The sequence below is a fragment of the Manis pentadactyla genome, chromosome 9 (assembly GCF_030020395.1).
Source record: "Manis pentadactyla isolate mManPen7 chromosome 9, mManPen7.hap1, whole genome shotgun sequence".
NCBI lineage: Eukaryota > Metazoa > Chordata > Mammalia > Pholidota > Manidae > Manis > Manis pentadactyla.
The window spans coordinates 103,281,081-103,307,528 of record NC_080027.1 but is presented as its reverse complement, the minus strand read 5'-3'; the positions used below and the strand labels follow the sequence as shown (position 1 = coordinate 103,307,528).

Below are 26,448 nucleotides of genomic sequence, written 5' to 3'. Positions count from 1 at the left end.
TACAAAACATTGGCATAGCTATTCCCAAACTGAAAGACAAAGGCAAAAATTTTTTAAAGTTCACTTAAGTTTTATTTTCATAAACAGACCACAAAAACAAAAACCCAGGTCTTGAAAAACACCCAAATGTGCCCATCAGGTACTTTAATGGAGTGTCCTAATGGCCATCCAGTCAACACACTAAAAATGCTAACAGAAAAGTACGTTTGGGTTTCTTCACAGTACCACGAACTTGATATTCATTCATTAGGTACATTTTTTGATTCTCGAAGGTCTTAAGAACACTGACCTTAAAGAAACTATGAACTTTTGTAAATTAAAGGTCAATGAAAGGCTAAAAGTGAACAATCCCAAATATTTGCTTGGAAGAATTAAATCTATAAAAAAGAGCCTACTGCTTCTAATGTCCATAGTCACCAGATTCTTTTACAGTCTTTATTTCCCCTTAATGCCCATTTGTCCTCTGCTTACAGTTCATTTGGCATTGTTCCCCCACTTTATTTCTTCTTTATATTTAAAGTTGGCTACTCGCCTACATTCCCTTCTCCCAGTAAAGCTGCCCTCCGTTTCACTGCAAATTCTGTTTTCCACCCACATTCAAGTCTTTCAATCTCCTAGTGACTCCACTTCCCTGTTTAGACATCTATGGATCTGCTGATAGGTCATGTCACGGAGCTCTTACCAGTATCTTCTACTGCCATATCCCATTAATCTTCCTCCCCAAGCACTTTACTTTTCCTCAATATGGAATCAACATATTCATGTATTTCGGTCACATTTTTCCTGGGTTCTCAGTACCTTACATATAGAGAGAAAGCCATATATACATGCAGCATAGATCTATTATAAATTTAAGATTTCCAACCTCAGGAGGAATTTCAAAGCTACTCAATAATTCCTTTTTCAGTCAATAATTTTGCCCTTGCTCACAACCTTATTATGTAATATCTGACATATATATTAAGGAATATGTGTAAAAACTTACACATACATTTTATGAAACAGTAACAACACTGAAGTCAGGAAATTATATGGGAAATTTTAAAAAATATGTCCCTACATTACAATATTTTAAGTGTTTTTTTCTTCTCTAACCAATAGCCTTCTGTCTCTTCAAAGTGTTCTCCACATGTGAACCTAAATATGGTACTGTTGCTAATTAATATAGAGAAAGCTCTTAAGAATATCAATTTTTATTCTGTAAATATCTTCATTTCTTTACAAATAATACTCAGCAATTCTTCACTGACTTACTATATTAGCTCTTCAAAGTATACTATAGTTGAATACTTGAAATGGAAGACTCTTAAAAATATCCAAATGTTTAAATAAATATTAAATAAATATTTTATGATAAAGACCAACATAGACAATGGTCAGAAACCAAATCCATTTACATTTTCTGTACAATTTCATTAAACCTTCATAAATCATTACTGTTCATCAATTTTATTAGACTTTTTCCTGTAACTTAACAAATCTCTGAGTGATTGAGGTTCCTAGTTCTTATTTACCTGCATTAGTCTCTCCAACTGATAGAATTTGCAATGAAGATCTTCAAAGTTGTTTTTGTAGAGGTCTCGTAAACCATAGTCATACATGATTTTCACCAAAACACAGAATGCTTGTTCCTCTGGCATCTAAAGGAAAACAAATGCATATAGAACATGACTGAGTGGCCTTTGCCCAGCATGTCAGAAAAGTGCCTTTATGTTATTAGGCCTCTGCATTAGTGGTTGAAGATCTCTAGTGAGTGAAGTTCTTAAGAGACAGTCTTCTGCAGTAACATTGGTAAACTTGTGTTCAAAGCTTCCAGCTTCCTCACTTGAGATGAATTTCCCTCTTTTGTTAATTTTAATCATCCTGTTATTCATTCATTAAGCCATATTAAAAATAGGTAATACAGTCATGTCATTAAAAAAGCAAATCCATATTAGAGTATATAAAAGTCAAAGCCTCACTCTTCTCTTCCTTTGTGTGCGTTAATCCCTGCACCTGCCCCCACCTCTTTTTCAGAACCTTATAATTACTCAATAATTCTTCATGTATCCTGCCAGGGTTTTGTTATGCAAATAAAAGGATTACATTTCTTGTTTTAATTTTCCCATTTGCTACATAAAAGATAGCATTCTATATACACTGCTACACATCTGGCTTTTTTTTTTCCTCAATAATATTCCCCAAAGAGGGATTGCTGGGTCAAAGGGCTAAAAATGCATTTTTAATTTTGATAGTGCAATACTGTTCTCCCAAGGTCTTCATGATGTTATTTTTCTTTCTATAAAAAACAGCTTTCAGGAAAGAATCTTAGGAGCTTCCATCATTAAGATTTATGTAACAAAGTCTAATAACTCTCCCAGAGATATTTTTATCTGAACAGAGAATGAAGTTTGAAATCAAAGAAACAAATCTCTATATTTTGGTACAATAAGCTGAAAGACTTTAGTGAGGGACATATCTAGTACACCAGAAATTACACCAAGAAAACAGAAAAAGTTGTCCTTACTCAATGTCCTAGGATGAAACGATTATGTAAACATTTACTTTAAATGTCACTTCTTTCAAAGTCTGATCTTGGTTGATTATGGTATTTGACACTTTTATTAGACTAACTTCCTGTCTGAATAACTGAATCAAGTAGAGTTCTACTTACCCATTTGGAAATATAACTGTTCATTTAAGTGCCTATACAAATTAATCACTTCTATTTTCTACTTATAAACCTTGAAATAATGTAAATTAGTTCAAAAACACCTCCTAAAGTTAAGTAAGTACACTTAGCTGTTACCATTTTGATTCTCTAAATATTTGCTCTTTTTTTTTTTTTAATCTATGAGTTGTTTGGGGCCTTGGCATTGCCTCTGGCTATTCAACTTATATTCAGCTTATATTCAGTTATTAAGAAATAAGTACACTATATCCTTTACTCCTTTAGCAATTCTATCATTCAAGAAACATATGCACATTGTAGGAGACCAATAAATGCAAAATTCCCTTCTCTGCTTTCTTGAACACAGAGACTATGTACATCAACAACTACCAGAGTGCTTTATACACAGGTACTCAAAAGAATAAAAAGAATAAATAAGTGCATGGTTAAAATTTCTATGCAATCAAAAAATTACATAAGTAAATTTCTATCCTAAGGCCTCTCTACTGTTAAAATTACTTATAGGAATATATGTTCCAAAAGGAAGTACCAGAAATGTTCTACTTTTCATATAAATGACAGCACTTCTTATGCATTACTGAGAAGAATGCCTTCCTTCCAGTTCCCCACTCTTCATAATTTAAATAGTGACAGGCTACACGGTCCAGGCTCCCCTCGGAGTTACAGCAGGCAAGCTCAGGATGGGTGGGGGTATACTATGTAGCAGAGCTGTGCCTTTGAAATTTTATTTATCTTTAAAGATTGATCATGAATGACAATTAGAACATGAAATCTTTGTTATTCCCTTTAACCTGATGCTTTCTCTGAATCCCAAAGCTCTTTGTAGCACATAGTATAGTTAATTTGCATGCCCCTACTAACCTCTGGATCCTGTTTTAACTTTGCATCCCCCAAAGCTCTTAGCATAGAGACTTAAATAAATAGCAAGTGCTAAGTATTTAAGATAACCTCCGCAAAACTCTGACTACATCCACCTTTACCAATGAAGGCATGTCAAACAAGTAGAGCAATCCACTGCAACTATAAAGGGAAAAGCCAACAAAATGTAAAAGAAAGAAATTGGTGTGAAAGTGTAAATAAGGGGAAGCCAAATCGAACTATATTCATTTGATTTCTTTTAAAACTATTACAAAGGCTAAATATAAGAAACTTTTGTATTATCTCTATTTTGTATTGGCTATTAAGCTTGCACCTCAATTAGCATAAAAATTCAATTAAGATATGCAAATCAATACCTAGCTGTATTATCAAACCTCACCTTACTGCAAGAATATGCTCCTGCACTAGGTAGTATGGTAACATCTGCCTACATTTTTTTAAAAAGCACTAAAATATTTGACTTATTACAATGACTAATATTTCATTAAATTAATGCAATTTATCATTGATACACAATTGGTCTGAAGTACAAAAATAAAACACCGAACAATATATTTTTTAAATAAAATATTAAGATGTTGGAACATGGCAGATTTCTAATATTCAATATCCATCTTTGGGGTGAACAAGTTTTGTCATGGAATCAGTGTTGTTTTACTGGGGAAAGGAGATAAAACATTAAAATCCTATAAGTTAAGATACCAAATTATCATCCATGGCTCTATGAAATACAAAATTAAATACCTGCCTCAAACACATAATCTGAGAATCAAGCATGATGCAATCACTGTTTGGTAACAAAAGTTGATAATCTGCCGTGTGTACTAACTGAATGGAGACGGTCTCCAAGCTTCACTGCAGTGAATTATAAGACAAAGGACTCTAAGTACTGGTCTTCCAGACTCACCTGATGTAACATACATCAAGATATTTTCTGAAGTAAAATTATATGTTGATAATTTTAAATAATCCCCATATTTAGAATAATCAAACTGAATTTTCCTATTCTACATGACTGCATTTCACATCTTCCTGTAATCAGTGTACCCTTTTCCATGGAGGCAATGAATATTCTGATGATTTTTTTTTTGAGTTTTCTTCAACAAAGGTGGACCCTAGTGACTATTTTGAAAATTATAAACTCATGAATCTTCATTTTATGTTTACACAGTGAAAAATAAGAAGGAAAACTAGATGTTTATCTTTTAAATCAAATGTATGCTACAATACATTTAACTTGAATGTCTATTTATAAGCCATAAAATACATTGTACAACACGTTAATTTGCTGTGTGATCAATTTAAGCTAATAGAACCAGGGCCCAAAAGAAAACTGGCTGGGCAAATTATTAATTTTAGAAGGAAGAGCAGCAGATACCACTATTAGATGAATTCATTCAGAACCCTATTTTAACCATCACAGATAATTCATAAAGTAGGTATTATTTTAACATTTTAAATATTAGACTAGTGAAGTTTAGAGAAGTTAAGTAATTTGCCAATAACTACAAATCTATTGAGTAAAGCCTAGGTTCAACCCCATGGCTGCACTCCTTTTGAGCCAGGTACTAAATAAGACTCTACACTCGTAATATAAAGTATCCAATATTCATAAAAACCCTAGGAGGAAGAAGATTTTATTTCCACTTTATAAATGAAAAAACTGAAGTTCAGAGAGTTTAGGAAACTTGCCAAAAGTCATATCATTTGAAAGGTATCAGACTACAATTCAAATTCATAGTTGAGCTTTGTATTATCCTTTGAAGGCATTCAGCTTGGAAAGGCCAGAGAAATCTAAGATACAAATTAAATGGGAGGTTTTTTTAAATCTAAAATGTCTTGAGTATATTTACTCACAGGGAGAAGATGCTGGGAAATGGCTTAGAAACACTGACTCAAGGATGAAACCAGAGCAGGAAAATCTCCTGGATTATAAAGGAAACGGGATTTGGGAGTATAGAAGGACTTATTAAAAAATACACTAAAACTCTCCTAGTACAGACATCAGTATAAGATGATGTGAAGCATCTGTCTAGCATCCTTTCTCCTCATCATCTGATATCAAAACCATTCCCTTGTTCAGGAGCTGATCAACTTCACTGTCAGTACTGAGGTGGACTCAAGACCTGGGCCAGGACAGTCAGACTACCCTCCCTTCACAGCCTTAGTAATTGATTCAGGGATGGCAGTTTCCAGGGCAAGCCAGTCAGAGTCTTCCAGGTACTTCTTTTTTTTTCTAATGCAGGAGCTATAAGCAAAAGATGGTACCTTTTAATGAAGTTGTGAAACTGAAAGTATGTGAAACCAGGCCAGCCAGCAGCCATGTTGTCCACTTTGTGGCCTGCCCATACAATTAAGGCGAGAAAATTTAAGCAGAACAGAGATACAGAGAAACTGATGACAAAATATGAGCTCTGGAATCCAACCATATTAAAATTACCTCTACCCTGAACTTCCCAGTTATACGAGCCATTAAACTTCCCTTTTCTTTTAAGCTACTCTAAGGTTTGTCACCTGTGGCAGAGTCCTGGCTAATACAATGGCACACCACCTCTGACTTAGGCACACGTGAAGACACAAGGCAGCCTCTGCCTTGTCACCTTGATCTCTGTGGAATACTTACTTTCAGGAAAAGTGAGAGGAAGCTCTGCTTCTCATTTCCCAAGCCCATTGCTTAGGTCTTCTCCTAAACCCATCTTTTTTGAGGGGTGCATTAAAGGATAACATTTAAATTGTATTTTACTTTTAAATACAACTCACAGAAAAATATTTAAAATTAAATATACATTTCAATGAAAAAAATGACTGAAGAAAAAACAAAAAGCTTTAAGCATTCATGCAGCCACCAGTCAGGTTAAGAAATAGAATACTGTCAGTACTCCCTGAAGATCCCTTAGGTTCCTTCCAAATCAGGACTCCCAGTTTCTACTCAGAGAAATCACTATACTGAATTTAACAGAATCACTCCATTGGTGGTGTTTCTGTTATTCCATCTATGTAGCATCCTAAAAATAAGAGTGGTTTTGTCTGTTATTGACCTTTATATTTATACTAAATGAAATCAAAACAAGTGATACCAAATACACTTCATTTTCTTACTAAACCTTGTTTGTCTGATTCATTCACATAAATCTATATGGTATGAAACATTCATTTTGCTGCTGAATAGTTGGGTTGTTTGACTATTATAAACATTAATCCTAGGATAATTCTAAAACATGATTTTGCTGTACATGTGCATAAATTTTACTATGGTATATACCTAGGAGTGAAACTGCTAGGTATGCATATCTTTATCAGATAAAGCCAAACTCATTTCCAAGGGAGTCGTACCTACTCACAGTTTTTTAAAAAATTCAATAGTTTTAACTTCAATCATAATGTAAATTAGTCATGGGGATAAAATACAGTATACAGAATATAGTCCATAGTTTTGTAACACCTTTCTATGTTGACAGATAGTAACTACACTAGTTGGGGTAAGGATTTAATAATGTATATAACTGTCAAGTCACTATATTATATGCTTAAAATCAACATAATACTGTATATCATCTATAAGTCAATTTTAAAAAATCAAGAAAAAAAATTCAATAGTTTTAAATATTCTGGATTATCCAAAAATAACACTTTATGCAGTTAAAAAGATTCCATATATGAAAATATTTATATATATATATAGTAATTTGACCTTAAAATGGAACATGATTTTCTGAAAGTTAAAAAAGATGTTCACCATTTGATCCAGGAATTCCACTCCTAGGAATTTACCCGAGGAAAACAGGATAACAGATTCAAAAATACATAATGCACCCCTATGTTTATTGAAGCACTATTTACAATAGCTAAAATATGGAAGCAACCTAGCTGTCCATCAGTAGATAAATGGATAAAGAAGATGTGATACATATACATAATGGAACATTATAAAGCCATAAGAAAAAAACAAATCCTACCATTTGTAACAACATGGATGGAGCAAGAGGGTATTAGGCCCAGTAAAATAAGCCAGGCAGAGAAATAAAAGTACCAAATGATTTCACTCATCTGTGGAGTATAACAACAAAGCAAAAACTGAAAGAACAAAACAGCAGCAGAAACACAGAACCCAAGAATGGACTAACAGTTACCAAAGGGAAAGGGACTGGGGAGGATGGGTGGGAAGGGAGGGGTAAGGGGATTAAGTGACATTATGATTACCACACATAATATAGGGGAGTGCATGGGGAAGGAAGTATAGGACAGAGAAGACAAGTAGTGACTCTGTAGCATCTTTACTATGCTGATGGACAGTGACTATAATGAGGTATGTGATGGGGACATGATAATAGGGGGAATGTAGTAACCACAATGTTGCTCATGTGAAACCTGAGCATAAGAGAGTATATCAGTGATATCTTAATAAAAAAAGAGGGGGGGAAAGAGAACCAAGATGGCGGCGTGAGTAGAGCAGCGGAAATCTCCTCCCAAAACTATATATATTTTTGAAAATACAACAAATACAACTATCCCTAAAAGAGAGACCAGAAGACACAGGCCAACACCCAGACTACATCTACACCTGCGAGAACCCAGCGTATCATAAAGGGGGTAAGATACAAGCCGTGGCCTGGCGGGACCCAAGTGCCCCTCACCCCAGCTCCCGGCAGGAGGAGAGGAGTCAGAGCGGGGAGGGAGAGGGAGCCCAGGACTGTTAAATACTCAGCCCTAGCCATCCGCACTGAGACACACAGTGTGTGTGAGGGGCTGGATACTAGGGAAACAAGACAGTAAGACCTGTGAGCAGGTCCCCGCAGCCAGCACACCAGGGACAAAGAAAAGTGAGTGCTTTTTGAAAGTCTTAAAGGGACAGGGACCACACAGCTGGACAGAAGCATCCCAGGACACTTAGCCCAGCAGCTGGGAATCCCAGGGAACTCCGGGTGCTCAAACCCCCTGGGCAGCAGCGCAGCTTGGAGACCCCTCAAGGCAATAAGCAGCCTTCCACCAGTTCCCCCTCCAACGTGGCTCCGCCATATTGGAGAAGTGGCCTGAGGGTGGCCACACCCACAGCAACCACAGAGCTCCACAGCAGCCAGGCAAGAATTAAAAACCCCGCCTACACGCACCTACCCAGCAAAAACCGCTAGGGGTTGCTGCTCTCTCAGGAGAGGAAGGCCACAAACCAGCAAGAAGAGACTTTCTCTTAGCCAACACATGCGCCAGCTCCCCACAAATACCTCTATCGCCATGAAAAGACAGAAGAATTTGATACAGACCAAGATCACAGAGGCAGACCCTGAGAAGGAGACAGACCTAACCAATCTCCCTGAAAAAGAATTCAAAATAAAGCTCATAACCATGCTGATGGAGCTGAAGAGAAATATGCAAGAGCTAAGGGATGATGTCCGGAAGGACATTACAGAAATGAAACAATCTCTAGAAGGATTTATAAGCAGAATGGATAAGATGCAAGAGGCCACTGATGGAATAGAAAACAGAGAACAGGAACGCATAGAAGCTGATGCAGAGAGAGATAAAAGGATATCCAGGAATGAAACAATATTAAGAGAACTGTGTGACCAATCCAAAAGGAACAATATCCATATCAGAGGGGTACTAGAAGAAAAAGAGAGAGAAAAAGGGATAGAAAGTGTATTTGAACAAATAATTGCTGAAAACTTCCCCAAACTGGGGAAGGAAATAATTGATCAGACCACAGAAGTACACAGAACTCCCAACAGAAGAGACCCAAGGAGGACACCACCAGGACACATAATAATTAAAATGACAAAGATCAAGGACAACAACAGAGTTTTAAAGGCAGCTAGAGAGAGGAAAAAGGTCACCTAAAAAGGAAAACCCATCAGGCTTTCAGACTTCTCAACAGAAACCTTACAGGCCAGAAGAGAATGGCATGATATATTTAATGCAATGAAACAGAAGGGCCTTGAACCAAGAATACTGTATCCAACACGATTATCACTTAACTATGAAGGAGGGATGAAACAATTCCAAGACAAGCAAAAGTTGATGTAATTGGCCTCCCACAAACCACCTCTACAGGGTATTCTAGAATGACTGCTCTAGATGGGAGCACTCCTAAGACTAAATAGATGTCACTAGAGAAAACAAAATCACAGAAAAGAAAGCAGACCAACCAAATACTAACTAAAGGCAAAAAATAAAATCAACTACCCACAAAAGCAGTTAAAGGAAACACAAAAGAGCACAGAATAAAACAACCAACATATAAAGAACAGAGGAGGAGGAATAAGAAGGGAGAAAAATAAAGAATCACCAGACAGTGTTTAAAATAGCTCAATAAGTGAGTTAACCTAGACAGTAAGATACTAAAGAAGATAACCTTGAACCTTTGGTAACCACGAATCTAAAGCCTGCAATGGTAATAAGTACATATCTTTCAATATTCACCCTAAATGTAAATGGACTGAATGCACCAATCAAAAGGCACAGAGTAATAGAATGGATAAAAAAAGCAAGACCCATCTCTATGCTGCTTACAAGAGACTCACCTCAAACCCAAAGACATGCACAGACTAAAAGCCAAGGGATGGAAAAAGATATTTCATGCAAACAACAGGGAGAAAAAAGCAGGTGTTGCAGTGGAATCAGACAAAATAGACCTCAAAACAAAGAAAGTAACAAAAGATAAAGAAGAACATTACATAATGATAAAGGGGTCAGTCCAACAAGAGGATATAACCATTATAAATATATATGCCCCCAACACAGGAGCACCAGCATATGTGAAACAAATACTAACAGAACTAAAGGAGGAAACAGAATGCAATGCATTCATTTTAGGAGACTTCAACACACCTCTCACCCCAAAGGATAGATCCACTGGACAGAAAATAGGTAAGGACACAGAGGCACTGAACAACACACTAGAACAGAATGACCTAATAGACATCTATAGAACTCTACATCCAAAAGCCACAATTTACAATAGCCAAGAAATGGAAGCAACCTAAGTGTTCATCAGTAGATGAATGGATAAAGAAGATGTGGTACATATACACAATGGAATATAATTCAGCCATAATAAGAAAACAAATACTACCATTTGCAACAACATGGATGGGGCGAGAGGGTATAAATTAGCCAGGCGGAGAAAGACAAACACCAAATGATTTCACTCATATGTGCGGTATAGGAACAAAGAAGGATTGAAGGAACAAAACAGCAGCAGAATCACAGAACTTAAGAATGGACTAAAAGTTACCAAAGGGAAAGGGACTGAGGAGAATGGGAGGGAAGGGAGGGATAAGAGTGGGGAAAAAGAAAGGGGTTATTATGATTAGCATGTATAATGGGGGGCACGGGGAGGGCTGTGCAACACAAAGAAGACAAGTAGTGATTCTACAGCATCTTACTACACTGATGGACAGTGACTGTAATGGGGTTTGTGGGGGGACTTGGTGAAGGAGGGACCCTAGTAAACATAATGTTCTTCATATAATTGTAGATTAATGACAACAAAATAAAAAAATAAAAATAACAAAAATTTTAAAAGGGGGGGTCCTCTGAGTTAGTGTAAAAAAAAGGGTGGTGGGAGAAAATAAAATATGTTCAATAAAAAAATTTTAAACTTTTGAATATGTTAGAAAAGAAATTGGATTCAAAAATCATGGAAAATATTTTATATGATTTTTAGAATAAAAGAAATATATTAAAGGACATTACTTACTACACTTCCAATTAAGTAAAGACTAATATTGTAATGATATTATTATTGTGTATTTAACTTCAAAGGTAGTGAACACTATAATGGTTACAAGAAATCGGTGCTATAAAATGTTTTTCAGAGACATATTCTTCTCAATGAAGTTTAATCTTCTCCAATTGTAAATGATAAATAACTTAATTTCATCAATAGATAAAACAGCATCTACTGTAATGAGTACTTAATTCTTCTACTGCTTAAAATACTGTAAGTCACAAAGCTACTATCAAAACACCTGGAAATTTCCAAGTACCAGGAGAAGCTAATTGTTCCTTAAAACTATTTAGACATGGGCAAACCTAAAATTCTAAAATTTTGTTTTTGAAAACACTTTCATTTTTGGTCTTTCTTTCCTCTTAGGCAGTGACTATGAAATATAAATGACCGGGAGTGAGGATAAGACAGTGTCCCAAAAAGAAGCAGGTTCTGATGATGATTAATGTGGAGCTGCCAAAGGAAGTCTGGCAACAAAAAGAAGAAATAGCTTATATAACTGATAAAAAATTAGTCACTAGGACCCTAATAACATATCTAACTAGAACCTGAGATAGTGTATTTGATGAATTGTTTAGGCTAGACTATCTTCTTCTACCTGCTTAAACCATGGAGGCAAAAATAAGGAAAAACAAAAATTACAGTTAACTGGAGGGGCGGAAGATGGCGGCGTGAGTAGAGCAGCGGAAATCTCCTCCCAAAACAACATATATCTATGAAAATATAACAAAGACGACCCTTCCTAGAATAAAGACCAGAAGACACAGGACAATATCCAGACCACATCCGCACCTGAGAGAACCCAGCGCCTCGCGAAGGGGATAAGATACAAGCCCCGGCCCCGCGGGAGCCGAGCGCCCCTCCCCCCAGCTCCCGGCGGGAGAAGAGCAGGCAGAGCGGGAGGGAGACGGAGCCCAGGGCTGCCGAACACCCAGCCCCTGCCATCCGGGCCAGAGTGCAGGGCGCTCGATACTAGGAAAACAGGGCAGCAAGAACAGTGAGCGGGCACTGGAGGCCGGGCGCCGGAGGACATAACAAAAGCACGCGACCATTTTTTTTTTTTTTCGCTTTTTTGCTGTTTTGTTTTGGCGAGCGCTTTTTGGAAGTCTTAAAGGGATAGGGACCCCAATACAAGGGAAACAGGGCAGCAAGACCGGTGAGCAGAGGTCTGAGGCTGGCACCGGAGAATAAAGAAAAACGAGCGATCACCTTTTTTTTTAATTAAAAAAAATTTTTTTTTTTTTTAATTTAAAAATTTTTTTTTTTTTTTTTTTTGGTGGTCGTTGTTTTGTTTTGGTGGGTGCTTTTTGGAAGTCTTAAAGGGGCAGGGCGGGTCACATAATCCAGAGGTAGGGAATCCGGGGATCTCTGGGCACCCTAAACCCTGGGCTGCACGGAGCAGGGAGACCCCTTACGGAGATAAATAGCCTCCCAGCTGCTCCTGCTCCAACGCGACTCCACCATTTTGGAGCAGCTGCCCGAGCCAGGCCACGCCCACAGCAACAGCGGAGATTAACTCCATAGCAGCCGGGCAGGAAGCAGAAGCCCTGTCTGCGCGCAGCTGCGCAGCACAAGCCACTAGAGGTCGCTGTTCTCCCAGGAGAGGGAGGCCACAAACCAACAAGAAAGGAAGTCCTTCCAGCCGTCACTCGTCCCAGCTCTGCAAACTATTCCTATCACCATGAAAAGGCAAAGCTACAGGCAGACAAAGATCACAGAGACAACACCAGAGATGGAGACAGACCTAACCAGTCTTCCTGAAAAAGAATTCAAAATAAGAATCATAAACATGCTGACAGAGATGCAGAGAAATACGCAAGAGAAATGGGATGAAGTCCGGAGGGAGATCACAGATGCCAGAAAGGAGATCGCAGGAATGAAACAAACTCTGGAAGGGTTTATAAGCAGAATGAATAGAATGCAAGAGGCCATTGATGGAATTGAAATCAGAGAACAGGAACGCATAGAAGCTGACATAGAGAGAGACAAAAGGATCTCCAGGAATGAAACAATATTAAGACAACTGTGTGACCAATCCAAAAGGAACAATATCTGTATTATAGGCGTCCCAGAAGAAGAAGAGAGAGGAAAAGGGATGGAAAGTGTCTTAGAAGAAATAATTGCTGAAAACTTATCCAAACTGGGGGAGGAAATAATCGAACAGACCACTGAAATACACAGAACCCCCAACAGAAAGGATCCAAGGAAGACAACACCAAGACACATAATAATTAAAATGGCAAAGATCAAGGACAAGGAAAGAGCTTTAAAGGCAGCTAGAGAGAAAAACGTCACCTATAAAGGGAAACCCATCAGGCTAACATCAGATTTCTCAACAGAAACCCTACAGGCCAGAAGACAATGGCATGATATATTTAATACAATGAAACAGAAGGGCCTTGAACCAAGGATACTGTATCCAGCACGACTATCATTCAAATATGACGGTGGGATTAAACAATTCCCAGACAAACAAAAGCTGAGGGAATTTGCTTTCCACAAACCACCTCTACAGAACATCTTACAGGGACTGCTCTAGATGGGAGCACTCCTAGAAAGAGCACAGCACAAAACACCTAACATATGAAGAATCGAGGAGGAGGAACAAGAAGGGAGAGAAGAAAAGAATCTCCAGATGGTGCATATAACAGCTCAATGAGCGAGCTAAGTTAGGCAGTAAGATACTAAAGAGGCTAACCTTGAACCTTTGGTAACCACGAATTTAAAGCCTGCAATGGCAATAAGTACATATCTTTCAATAGTCACCCTAAATGTTAATGGGTTGAATGCACCAATCAAAAGACACAGAGTAACAGAATGGATAAAAAAGCAAGACCCATCTATATGCTGCTTACAAGAAACTCACCTCAAACTCAAAGACATGTACAGACTAAAAGTCAAGGAATGGAAAAACATATTTCAAGCAAACAACAGTGAGAAGAAAGCAGGGGTTGCAGTACTAATATCAGACAAAATAGACTTCAAAACAAAGAAAGTAACAAGAGATAAAGAAGGACACTACATATTGATAAAGGGCTCAGTCAAACAAGAGGATATAACCATTCTAAATATATATGCACCCAACACAGGACTACCAGCATATGTGAAACAAATACTAACAGAATTAAAGGGGGATATAGACTGCAATGCATTCATTCTAGGAGACTTCAACACACCACTCACCCCAAAGGATAGATCCACCGGGCAGAAAATAAGTAAGGACACGGAAGCACTGAACAACACAGTAGAGCAGATGGACCTAATAGACATCTATAGAACTCTACATCCAAAAGCAGCGGGATATACATTCTTCTCAAGTGCACATGGAACATTCTCCAGAATAGACCACATACTAGGCCACAAAAAGAGCCTCAGAAAATTCCAAAAGATTGAAATCCTACCAACCAACTTTTCAAACCACAAAGGCATAAAACTAGAAATAAACTGTACAAAGAAAGCAAAGAGGCTCACAAACACATGGAGGCTTAACAACATGCTCCTAAAGAATCAATGGATCAATGACCAAATCAAAATGGAGATCCAGCAATATATGGAAACAAATGACAACAACAACACTAAGCCCCAACTTCTGTGGGACACAGCAAAAGCAGTCTTAAGAGGAAAGTATATAGCAATCCAAGCATATTTAAAAAAGGAAGAGCAATCCCAAATGAATGGTCTAATGTCACAATTATCGAAATTGGAAAAAGAAGAACAGATGAGACCTAAGGTCAGCAGAAGGAGGGACATAATGAAGATCAGAGAAGAAATAAATAAAATTGAGAAGAATAAAACAATAGCAAAAATCAATGAAACCAAGAGCTGGTTCTTCGAGAAAATAAACAAAATAGATAAGCCTCTAGCCAGACTTATTAAGAAGAAAAGAGAGTCAACACAAATCAACAGTATCAGAAACGAGAAAGGAAAAATCACGACGGACCCCACGGAAATGCAAAGAATTATTGGAGAATACTATGAAAACCTATATGCTAACAAGCTGGGAAACCTAGGAGAAATGGACAACTTCCTAGAAAAATATAACCTTCCAAGATTGACACAGGAAGAAACAGAAAATCTAAACAGACCAATTACCAGCAACGAAATTGAAGCGGTAATCAAAAAACTACCAAAGAACAAAACCCCCGGGCCAGATGGATTTACCTCGAAATTTTATCAGACATACAGGGAAGACATAATACCCATTCTCCTTAAAGTTTTCCAAAAAATAGAGGAGGAGGGGATACTCCCAAACTCATTCTATGAAGCTAACATCACCCTAATACCAAAACCAGGCAAAGACCCCACCAAAAAAGAAAACTACAGACCAATATCCCTGATGAATGTAAATGCAAAAATACTCAACAAAATATTAGCAAACCGAATTCAAAAATACATCAAAAGGATCATACACCATGACCAAGTGGGATTCATCCCAGGGATGCAAGGATGGTACAACATTCGAAAGTCCGTCAACATCATCCACCACATCAACAAAAAGAAAGACAAAAACCACATGATCATCTCCATAGATGCTGAAAAAGCATTTGACAAAGTTCAACATCCATTCATGTTAAAAACTCTCAGCAAAATGGGAATAGAGGGCAAGTACCTCAACATAATAAAGGCCATCTATGATAAACCCACAGCCAACATTATATTGAACAGCGAGAAGCTGAAAGCATTTCCTCTGAGATCGGGAACTAGACAGGGATGCCCACTCTCTCCACTGTTATTTAACATAGTACTGGAGGTCCTAGCCACTGCAATCAGACAAAATAAAGAAATACAAGGAATCCAGATTGGTAAACAAGACGTTAAACTGTCACTATTTGCAGATGACATGATACTGTACATAAAGAACCCTAAAGACTCCACCCCACAACTACTAGAACTGATATCGGAATACAGCAAAGTTGCAGGATACAAAATCAACACACAGAAATCTGTGGCTTTCCTATACACTAACAAAGAACCAACAGAAAGAGAAATCAGGAAAACAACTCCATTCACAATTGCATCAAAAAAAATAAAATACCCAGGAATAAACCTAACCAAAGAAGTGAAAGACTTATACTCTGAAAACTACAAGTCACTCTTAAGAAAAACTAAGGGGATACTAACAGATGGAAACTCATCCCATGCTCGTGGCTAGGAAGAAATAGTATCGTCAAAATGGCCATCCTGCCCAAAGCAATATACAGATTTGATGCAATCTCTATGAAACTACCAGCAACATTCTTCAATGAACTGGAACAAATAATTGAAAAATTCATATGGAAACACCAAAGACCCCGAATAGCCAAAGCAATACTGAGAAAGAAGAATAAAGTAGGGGGGATCTCACTCCCCAACTTCAAGCTCTACTGTAAAGCCATAGTAATCAAGACAATTTGGTACTGGCACAAGAGCAGAGCCACAGATCAATGGAACAGACTAGAGAATCCAGACATTAACCCAGACATATATGGTGAATTAATATTTGATAAAGGAGCCATGGACATACAATGGCGAAATGACAGTCTTGTCAACAGGTGGTGCTGGCAAAACTGGACAGCTACATGTAGGAGAATGAAACTGGACCATTGTCTAACCCCATATGCAAAAGTAAACTCCAAATGGATCAAAGACCTGAATGTAAGCCATGAAACCATTAAACTCTTGGAAGAAAACATAGGCAAAAACCTCTTAGACATAAACATGAGTGACCTCTTCTTGAACATATCTCCCCAGGCAAGGAAAACAACAGCAAAAATGAGTAAGAGGAACTATATTAAGCTGAAAAGCTTCTGTACAGCAAAAGACACCATCAATAGAACAAAAAGGATCCCTACAGTATGGGAGAATGTATTTGAAAATGACACATCCGATAAAGGCTTGACATCCAGAATATATAAAGAGCTCACACGCCTCAACAAACAAAAAACAAATAACCCAATTAAAAAATGGGCAGAGGAACTGAACACACAGTTGTCCAAAAAAGAAATACAGATGGCCAACAGACACATGAAAAGATGCTCCACATCGCTAATTATCAGAGAAATACAAATTAAAACTACAATGAGGTATCACCTCACACCAGTAAGGATGGCTGCCATCCAAAAGACAAACAACAACAAATGTTGGCGAGGCTGTGGAGAAAGGGGAACCCACCTACACTGCTGGTGGGAATGTAAGATAGTTCAACCATTGAGGAAAGCAGTATGGAGGTACATCAAAATGCTCAAACAGACTTACCATTTGACCCAGGAATTGCACTCCTAGGAATTTACCCTAAGAATGCAGCAATCAAGTATGAGAAAGACCAATGCACCCCTATGTTTATCGCAGCACTATTTACAATAGCCAAGAATTGGAAGCAACCTAAATGTCCATCGATGGATGAATGGATAAAGAAGATGTGGTACATATACACAATGGAATACTGCTCAGCCATAAGAAAAGGGCAAATCCAATCATTTGCAGCAACATGGATGGAGCTGGAGGGTATTATGCTCAGTGACACAAGCCAAGCGGAGAAAGAGAAATACCAAATGATTTCACTCGTCTGTGGAGTATAAGAACAAAGGAAAAACTGAAGGAACAAAACAGCAGCAGAATCAGAGAACTCAAGAATGGACTAACAGGTACCAAAGGGAAAGGGACTGGGGAGGATGGGTGGGTAGGGAGGGATAAGGGGGGGGGAGAAGTAGGGGGGTATTAAGATTAGCATGCAAGGGGGGGTAGGAGAAAAGGGAGGAATGTACAACACAGAGAAGGCAAGTAGTGATTCTACAACATTTTGCTATGCTGATGGACAGTGACTGTAAAGGGGTTTATTGGGGAGACCTGGTATAGGGGAGAGCCTAGTAAAGAAAATATTCATCATGTAAGTGTAGATTAATGATAAAAAAAAAAAAAGCAGTTCCTGTGTGGTGACCTCCAATGAGTTCTACACAGTGATATAAAGGGCATATAAAAGGGTAGGCAAAGGGTCTGTTTGTGTTTATACAGAGGATCAAAGCCTAATTTGGCTACCCCAAAAATGAACTAAGATATGATATGAAAAACAACTTCCAACATCAGCACTCTCGGGAAGACTCATGCCAAAAGATGATCATCAAAAAACCCCAACAAAGATCCACGCACTGCTACAGCTGTAGATGCACTCATCCCACCAGTTCCTGGACTTGCCATGGGAATGAGGAAGGAGATATCTAAGCTGGCCTGTGCATACAGTAAAACAACAAATTTGACTGGATCTATAATGTTGGAACTAAACCAAGAATTAGGAGAACTCCAAATTGTAGCACTCCAAAATCTTACAACTACAGACTATTTACTGTTAAAAGAACATAAGGGATGTGAACATTCCCCAGGACTGGGTTGTTTTGATTTGTCTGATTTCTCTCAGACTGTTCAAGTTCAGCTGGACAATATCCACCATATCATAGATAAGTTTTCACAAATGCCTAAGATGCCTAACTGGTTTTCTTGGTTTCACTGGAGATGGCTGGTAATTACAGATATGCTTTGGTTATGTAACTATACTCCTATTATGTTAATGTGTGTGCGCAATTTAGGTAGTAGCTTATGACCTATACACGCTGAAGTTACTCTACAAGAAGATATGTCAAAGAAATAATCAATCTTCCCATGTTTTCTTCCGCCTGCTACTTCTATAGCTTTTCTTCTTCCTTCCTAATTACAACCCTTAAATAGAATTCGTGCCTCATATCAAATTTACCGAGTATCATAATTCTTCCAAGTGGTAAAGATACCTCAAGACAAATGCTGGGCATAGAAGCTACAGGGCATAAATATGCAAAGAAATAAAAAGCTAACCATTTCAAACAACAAGGCTTCTCTCTCACTTACCAACTTTACATTTCCCTGTATGGCCCCGGAAGATGACTGGTTAGCCAGAGACGGGTAAGATTCCGCAAGGGAGGAACAACCTAAGACAGGCACAGTCGCAGGGGGGTCATCAGGTGAGAAATTGGGGATCAACAGAGGTGAGGCTTAGAACCTCACCCCCCCTGTTCTGAGAGAAATCTTCTGCATACGTGGATGTTTTATTGCCCTTGTCTAGCTTGGATTAACACATAGTCTACAGGCACACACCTGATCATCTACATTTGCTCTCTTACAACACTAAACTATGTTTTCTACCTTTATCTTGTATCTACCTACCACTTCAGCATTTCATTAAAAATAATAATAATAAAGAGAGAAATGTGGTATTCACATATAAATGAAGTATAAAAACCAAATGATTATTCATATTTGAACTGACTGCTTATAGTTCATAATGCATGAGCAAAACCGAAAGTTTCTGTGATGACTGCCCTTGTACTGTTCACTATGTAACTTATTCATTATGTAAGAATTTGTTCTCCATGTAAGAACTTGCTTGTTATGCCTCAGAAGATTGGAGACTGACGAAAATTAGGTTTGGGGTGGATTAATGATTGTGCATTGAGCATTGACTCCCCTATACAGAATTTTATTGTCGTTAACAACCATTTGATCAATAAATATGAGAGATGCCCTCACAAAAAAAAATAAAATAAAATAAAATAAAATAAAAAAGAATATATCATATAGAAATATTTTTTTAAAAAATTACAGTTAACTATTTTTTTTTTGGATAGTTATTTTTTATTGAAGGTTAGTTGACACACAGTATTACATTAGTTTCAGGTGTACAACACAGTGATTCAACATTTATATACATGATAATTCTAGGTACCAGCTATCACCATACCAAGTTGTTACCATATTTTGACTATATTCCTTATGCTATACATTACATCCCTGTTACTTATTTATTTTACAATTGGAAGTGGGTATATTTGTGCATGTGTGTGTGAGTGCATCTCTCATATTTATTGATCAAATGGTTAACAACAATAAAATTCTGTATAGGGGAGTCAATGCTCAATGCACAATCATTAATCCACCACAAGCCTAATTTTCATCAGTCTCCAATCTTCTGAAGCATAACAAACAAGTTCTTACATGGAGGACAAATTCTTACATAGTGAATAAGTTACATGGTGAACATTACAAGGGCAGTCATCACAGAAGCTGTCGGTTTTGCTTATGCATTATGAACTATAAACAGTTCGAATATGAATACTCATTTGATTTTTATACTTGATTTATATGTGGATATCACATTTCTCTCTTTATTACTATTATTTTTAATAAAATGCTGAAGTGGTAGATAGATACAAGATAAAGGAAGAAAACATAGTTTAGTGTTGTAAGAGAGCAAATGTAGATGATCAGGTGTGTGCCTGTAGACTATGTGTTAATCCAAGCTAGACAAGGGCCATAAAACATCCACGTATGAGGAAGATTTCTCTCAGAACAGGGGGGGGGAGGTTCTAAGCCTCACCTCTGTTGATCCCCCTATTTCTCACCTGATGGCCCCCCTGTGACTGTGCCTGTCTTAGGTTGTTCCTCCCTTGAGGAATCTTACCCATCTCTGGCTAACCAGTCATCTTCCAGGGCCATACAGGGAAATGTTAAGTTGGTAAGTGAGAGAGAAGCCTTATTGTTTGAAAAGGTTAGCTTTTTACTTCTTTGCATATTTATGCCCTGTGGCTTCTATGCCCAGCATTTGTCTTGAGGTGTCTTATACCACTTGGAAGAATTATGATACTCAGTAAATTCGATATGAGGCATGAATTCTATTTAAGGGATGTAGTTAGGAAGGAAGAAGAAAAGCTATAGAAGTAGCAGGCGGAAGAAAACATGGGAAGATTGATTATTTCTTTGACATATCTTCTTGTAGAGTAACTTCAGCATGTATAGATGTTAAACTACTAATTAAATTGCACACACACATTAACATAATAGGAGTACAGTTATGTAACCAAAGCATACCTGTAATTACCAGCTATCTCCAGTGAAACCAAGAAAACCAGTTAGGCACCTTAGGCATTTGTGGAAACTTATCTGTGATATGGTGGATATTGTCCAGCTGAACTTGAACAGTCTGAGAGAAATCAGACAAATTAAAACAACCCAGTCCTGGGGAATGTTCACATCCCTTATGTTCTTTTAACAGTAAATAGTCTGTAGTTGTAAGATTTTGGAGCGCTACAATTTGCACTTCTCCTAATTCTTGGTTGAGTTCCAACAGTACAGATCCAGTCATATTTGTTGTTTTACTGTATGCACAGGCCAGCTTAGATATCTCCTTCCTCATTCCCATGGCAAGTCCAGGAACTGGTGGGATGAGTGCATCTACACCTGTAGCAGTGCGTGGATCTTTGTTGGGGTTTTCTGATGATCATCTTTTGGCATGAGTCTTCCCGAGAGTGCTGATGTTGGAAGTTGTTTTTCATATCATATCTTAGTTCATTTTTGGGGTAGCCCAATTAGGCTTTGATCCTCTGTATAAACACAAACAGACCCTTTGCCTACCCTTTTATATGCCCTTTATATCACTGTGTAGAACTCATTGGAGGTCACCACACAGGAACTGCTTTTTTTTTTTTTATCATTAATCTACACTTACATGATGAATATTTTCTTTACTAGGCTCTCCCCTATACCAGGTCTCCCCAATAAACCCCTTTACAGTCACTGTCCATCAGCATAGCAAAATGTTGTAGAATCACTACTTGCCTTCTCTGTGTTGTACATTCCTCCCTTTTCTCCTACCCCCCCTTGCATGCTAATCTTAATACCCCCCTACTTCTCCCCCCCCTTATCCCTCCCTACCCACCCATCCTCCCCAGTCCCTTTCCCTTTGGTACCTGTTAGTCCATTCTTGAGTTCTCTGATTCTGCTGCTGTTTTGTTCCTTCAGTTTTTCCTTTGTTCTTATACTCCACAGACGAGTGAAATCATTTGGTATTTCTCTTTCTCCGCTTGGCTTGTGTCACTGAGCATAATACCCTCCAGCTCCATCCATGTTGCTGCAAATGATTGGATTTGCCCTTTTCTTATGGCTGAGCAGTATTCCATTGTGTATATGTACCACATCTTCTTTATCCATTCATCCATCGATGGACATTTAGGTTGCTTCCAATTCTTGGCTATTGTAAATAGTGCTGCGATAAACATAGGGGTGCATTGGTCTTTCTCATACTTGATTGCTGCATTCTTAGGGTAAATTCCTAGGAGTGCAATTCCTGGGTCAAATGGTAAGTCTGTTTGAGCATTTTGATGTACCTCCATACTGCTTTCCACAATGGTTGAACTAACTTACATTCCCACCAGCAGTGTAGGAGGGTTCCCCTTTCTCCACAGCCTCGCCAACATTTGTTGTTTGTCTTTTGGATGGCAGCCATCCTTACTGGTGTGAGGTGATACCTCATTGTAGTTTTAATTTGTATTTCTCTGATAATTAGCGATGTGGAGCATCTTTTCATGTGTCTGTTGGCCATCTGTATTTCTTTTTTGGACAACTGTGTGTTCAGTTCCTCTGCCCATTTTTTAATTGGGTTATTTGTTTTTTGTTTGTTGAGGCGTGTGAGCTCTTTATATATTCTGGATGTCAAGCCTTTATCGGATGTGTCATTTTCAAATACATTCTCCCATACTGTAGGGATCCTTTTTGTTCTATTGATGGTGTCTTTTGCTGTACAGAAGCTTTTCAGCTTAATATAGTTCCTCTTACTCATTTTTGCTGTTGTTTTCCTTGCCCGGGGAGATATGTTCAAGAAGAGGTCACTCATGTTTATGTCTAAGAGGTTTTTGCCTATGTTTTCTTCCAAGAGTTTAATGGTTTCATGGCTTACATTCAGGTCTTTGATCCATTTGGAGTTTACTTTTGTATATGGGGTTAGACAATGGTCCAGTTTCATTCTCCTACATGTAGCTGTCCAGTTTTGCCAGCACCATCTGTTGAAGAGACTGTCATTTCGCCATTGTATGTCCATGGCTCCTTTATCAAATATTAATTCACCATATATGTCTGGGTTAATGTCTGGATTCTCTAGTCTGTTCCATTGGTCTGTGGCTCTGCTCTTGTGCCAGTACCAAATTGTCTTGATTACTATGGCTTTATAATAGAGCTTGAAGTTGGGGAGTGAGATCCCCCCTACTTCATTCTTCTTTCTCAGGATTGATTTGGCTATTTGGGGTCTTTGTTGGCTCCATATCAATTTTTGAATTATTTGTTCCAGTTCATTGAAGAATGTTGCTGGTAGTTTCATAGGGATTGCATCAAATCTGTATATTGCTTTGGGCAGGATGGCCATTTTGATGATATTAATTCTTCCTAGCCACAAGCATGGGATGCATTTTCCATCTGTTAGTGTCCCCTTTAATTTCTCTTAAGAGTGACTTGTAGTTTTCAGAGTATAAGTCTTTCACTTCTTTGGTTAGGTTTATTCCTAGATATTTTTTTTTTTTTGATGCAATTGTGAATGCAGTTGTTATCCTGATTTATCTTTCTGTTGTTTCATTGTTAGTGTATAGGAAAGCCACAGATTTCTGTGTGTTGATTTTGTATCCTGTAACTTTGCTGTATTCCGATATCAGTTCTAGTAGTTTTGGGGTGGAGTCTGTAGGGTTTTTTATGTACAGTATCATTTCACCTGCAAATAGTCACAGTTTAACTTCTTCATTACCAATCTGGATTCCTTGTATTTTTTTGTTTTGTCTGATTTCCGTGGCTAAGACCTCCAGTACTATGTTAAATAACAGTGGGGAGAGTGGGCATCCCTTTCTATTTCCCGAACTCAGAGGAAAAGCTTTCAGCTTCTCGCTGTTCAATATCATGTTGGCTGTGGGTTTTTCATAGATGGCCTTTATTATATTGAGGTACTTATCCTCTATTCCCATTTTGCTCAGAGTTTTAATCATGAATTGATGTTGAACTTTTTCAAATGCTTTTTCAGCATCTATGGAGATGATCATGTGTTTTTTGTCTTTCTTTTTGTTGATGTGGTGAATGATGTTGATGGACTTCCGAATGTTGTGCCATCCTTGCATCCCTGTGATCATTCCCACTTGGTCATGGTGTATGATCCTTTTGATGTATTTTTGAATTCGGTTTGCTAATATTTTGTTGAGTATTTTTGCATCTACGTTCATCAGGGATATTGGTCTGTAGTTTTCTTTTTTGGTGGGGTCTTTGCCTTGTTTTGGTATTAGGGTGATGTTAGCTTCAAAGAATGAGTTTGGGAGTATACCCTCCTCTTTTATTTTTTGGAAAACTTTAAGGAGAATGGGTATTATGTCTTCCCTGTATGTCTGATAAAATTCCGAGGTAAATCCATCTGGCCCGGGGGTTTTGTTCTTTGGTAGTTTTTTGATTACCGCTTCAATTTCGTTGCTGGTAATTGGTCTGTTTAGATTTTCTGTTTCTTTCTGGGTCAGTCTTGGAAAGTTGTATTTTTCTAGGAAGTTGTCCATTTCTCCTAGGTTTCCCAGCTTGTTAGCATATAGGTTTTCATAGTATTCTCCAATAGTTCTTTGCATTTCTGTGGGGTCTGTTGTGATTTTTCCTTTCTCGTTTCTGATACTGTAGATTTGTGTTGACTTTCTTTTCTTCTTAATAAGTCTGGCTAGAGGCTTATCTATTTTGTTTATTTTCTCGAAGAACCAGCTCTTGGTTTTATTGATTTTGCTATTGTTTTATTCTTCTCAATTTTATTTATTTCTTCTCTGATCTTTATTCTGTCCCTCCTTCTGCTGACCTTAGGCCTCATTTCTTCTTCTTTTTCCAATTTCGGTAATTGTGACATTAGACCATTCAGTTGGGATTGTTCTTCCTTCTTTAAATATGCCTGGATTGCTATATACTTTCCTCTTAAGACTGCTTTTGCTGTGTCCTACAGTAGTTGGGGCTTTGTGTTGTTGTTGTCGTTTGTTTCCATATATTGCTGGATCTCCATTTTGATTTGGTTATTGATCCATTGATTATTTAGGAGCGTGTTGTTAAGCCTCCATGTGTTTGTGAGCCTTTTTGCTTTCTTTGTACAATTTAGTTCTAGTTTTATGCCTTTGTGGTCTGAAAATTTGGATGGTAGGATTTCAGTCTTTTTGAATTTACTGAGGCTCTTTTTGTGGCCTAGTATGTGGTCTATTGTGGAGAATGTTCCATGGGCACTTGAGAAGAATGTGTATCCTGTTGCTTTTGGATGTAGAGTTCTGTAGATGTCTATTAGGTCCATCTGTTCTAGTGTGTTGTTCAGTGCCTCTATATCCTTACTTATTTTCTGTCTGGTGGATCTGTCCTTTGGAGTGAGTGGTGTGTTGAAGTCTCCTAGAATGAATGCATTGCATTCTATTTCCTTCTTTAGTTCTGTTAATATTTGTTTCAGGTATGTTGGTGCTCCTGTATTGCGTGCGTATATATTTATAATGGTTATATCCTCTTGTTGGACTGAGCCCTTTATAATTATGTAATGTCCTTCTTTGTCTTTTGTTACTTTCTTTATTTTGAAGTCTGTTTTGTCTGATACCAGAATTGCAACACCTGCTTTCTGCTCTTTGTTGTTTGCATGAAATATCTTTTTCCATCCCTTGACTTTAAGTCTGTGCATGTCTTTGGGTTTGAGGTGAGTCTCTTGTAAGCAGCATATGGATGGATCTTGCTTTTTTATCCATTCTATTACTCTGTGTCTTTTGATTGGTGCATTCAGTTCATTTACATTTAGGGTGATTATTGAAAGGTATGAACTTATTACCATTGCAGGCTTTAAGTTTGTAGTTACCAAAGGTTCAGGGTTAGCTTCTTTACTATCTTACTGTCTAACTTAACTTGCTTGTTGAGCTATTATAAACATGGTCTGATGATTCTTTATTTCTCTCCCTTCTTATTCCTCCTCCTCCCTTCTTCATATGTTGCTTGTTTTGTTCTGTGCTCTTTTTAGGAGTGCTCCCATCTAAAGCAGTCCTTGTAGGATGCCCTGAATAGGTAGTTTGTGCGAGGCCAATTACATCAACTTTTGCTTGTCTGGGAATTGTTTAATCCCTACTTCATATTTAAATGATATTCGTGCTGGATACAGTAGTCTTGGTTCGAGGCCCTTCTTTTTCATTGCATTAAGTATATCATGCCATTCTCTTCTGGCCTGTAGGGTTTCTGTTGAGAAGTCTGATGATAGCCTGATGGGTTTTCCTTTGTAGGTGACCTTTTTTTTCTCTCTGGCTGCCTTTAATACTTTGTCCTTGTCTTTGATCTTTGCCATTTTAATTTTTATGTGTCTTGGTGTTGCCCTCCTTGGATC

At 37.9% G+C, this 26,448-nt stretch overlaps 1 protein-coding gene across 7 annotated transcripts in view; it reads right to left on the bottom strand.

Moving 5' to 3' along the window:
- Nucleotides 1-26,448, bottom strand: part of RABGAP1L (RAB GTPase activating protein 1 like) — a 738,861-nt gene that overhangs the window by 281,531 nt on the left and 430,882 nt on the right. For all 7 annotated transcript variants that reach the window (XM_057507896.1, XM_057507900.1, XM_057507898.1 and 4 more), the window contains one exon: nt 1,515-1,640. In XM_057507896.1, coding sequence (XP_057363879.1) covers nt 1,515-1,640 — 126 coding nt within the window. The remainder of the gene's footprint in view (nt 1-1,514; nt 1,641-26,448) is intronic.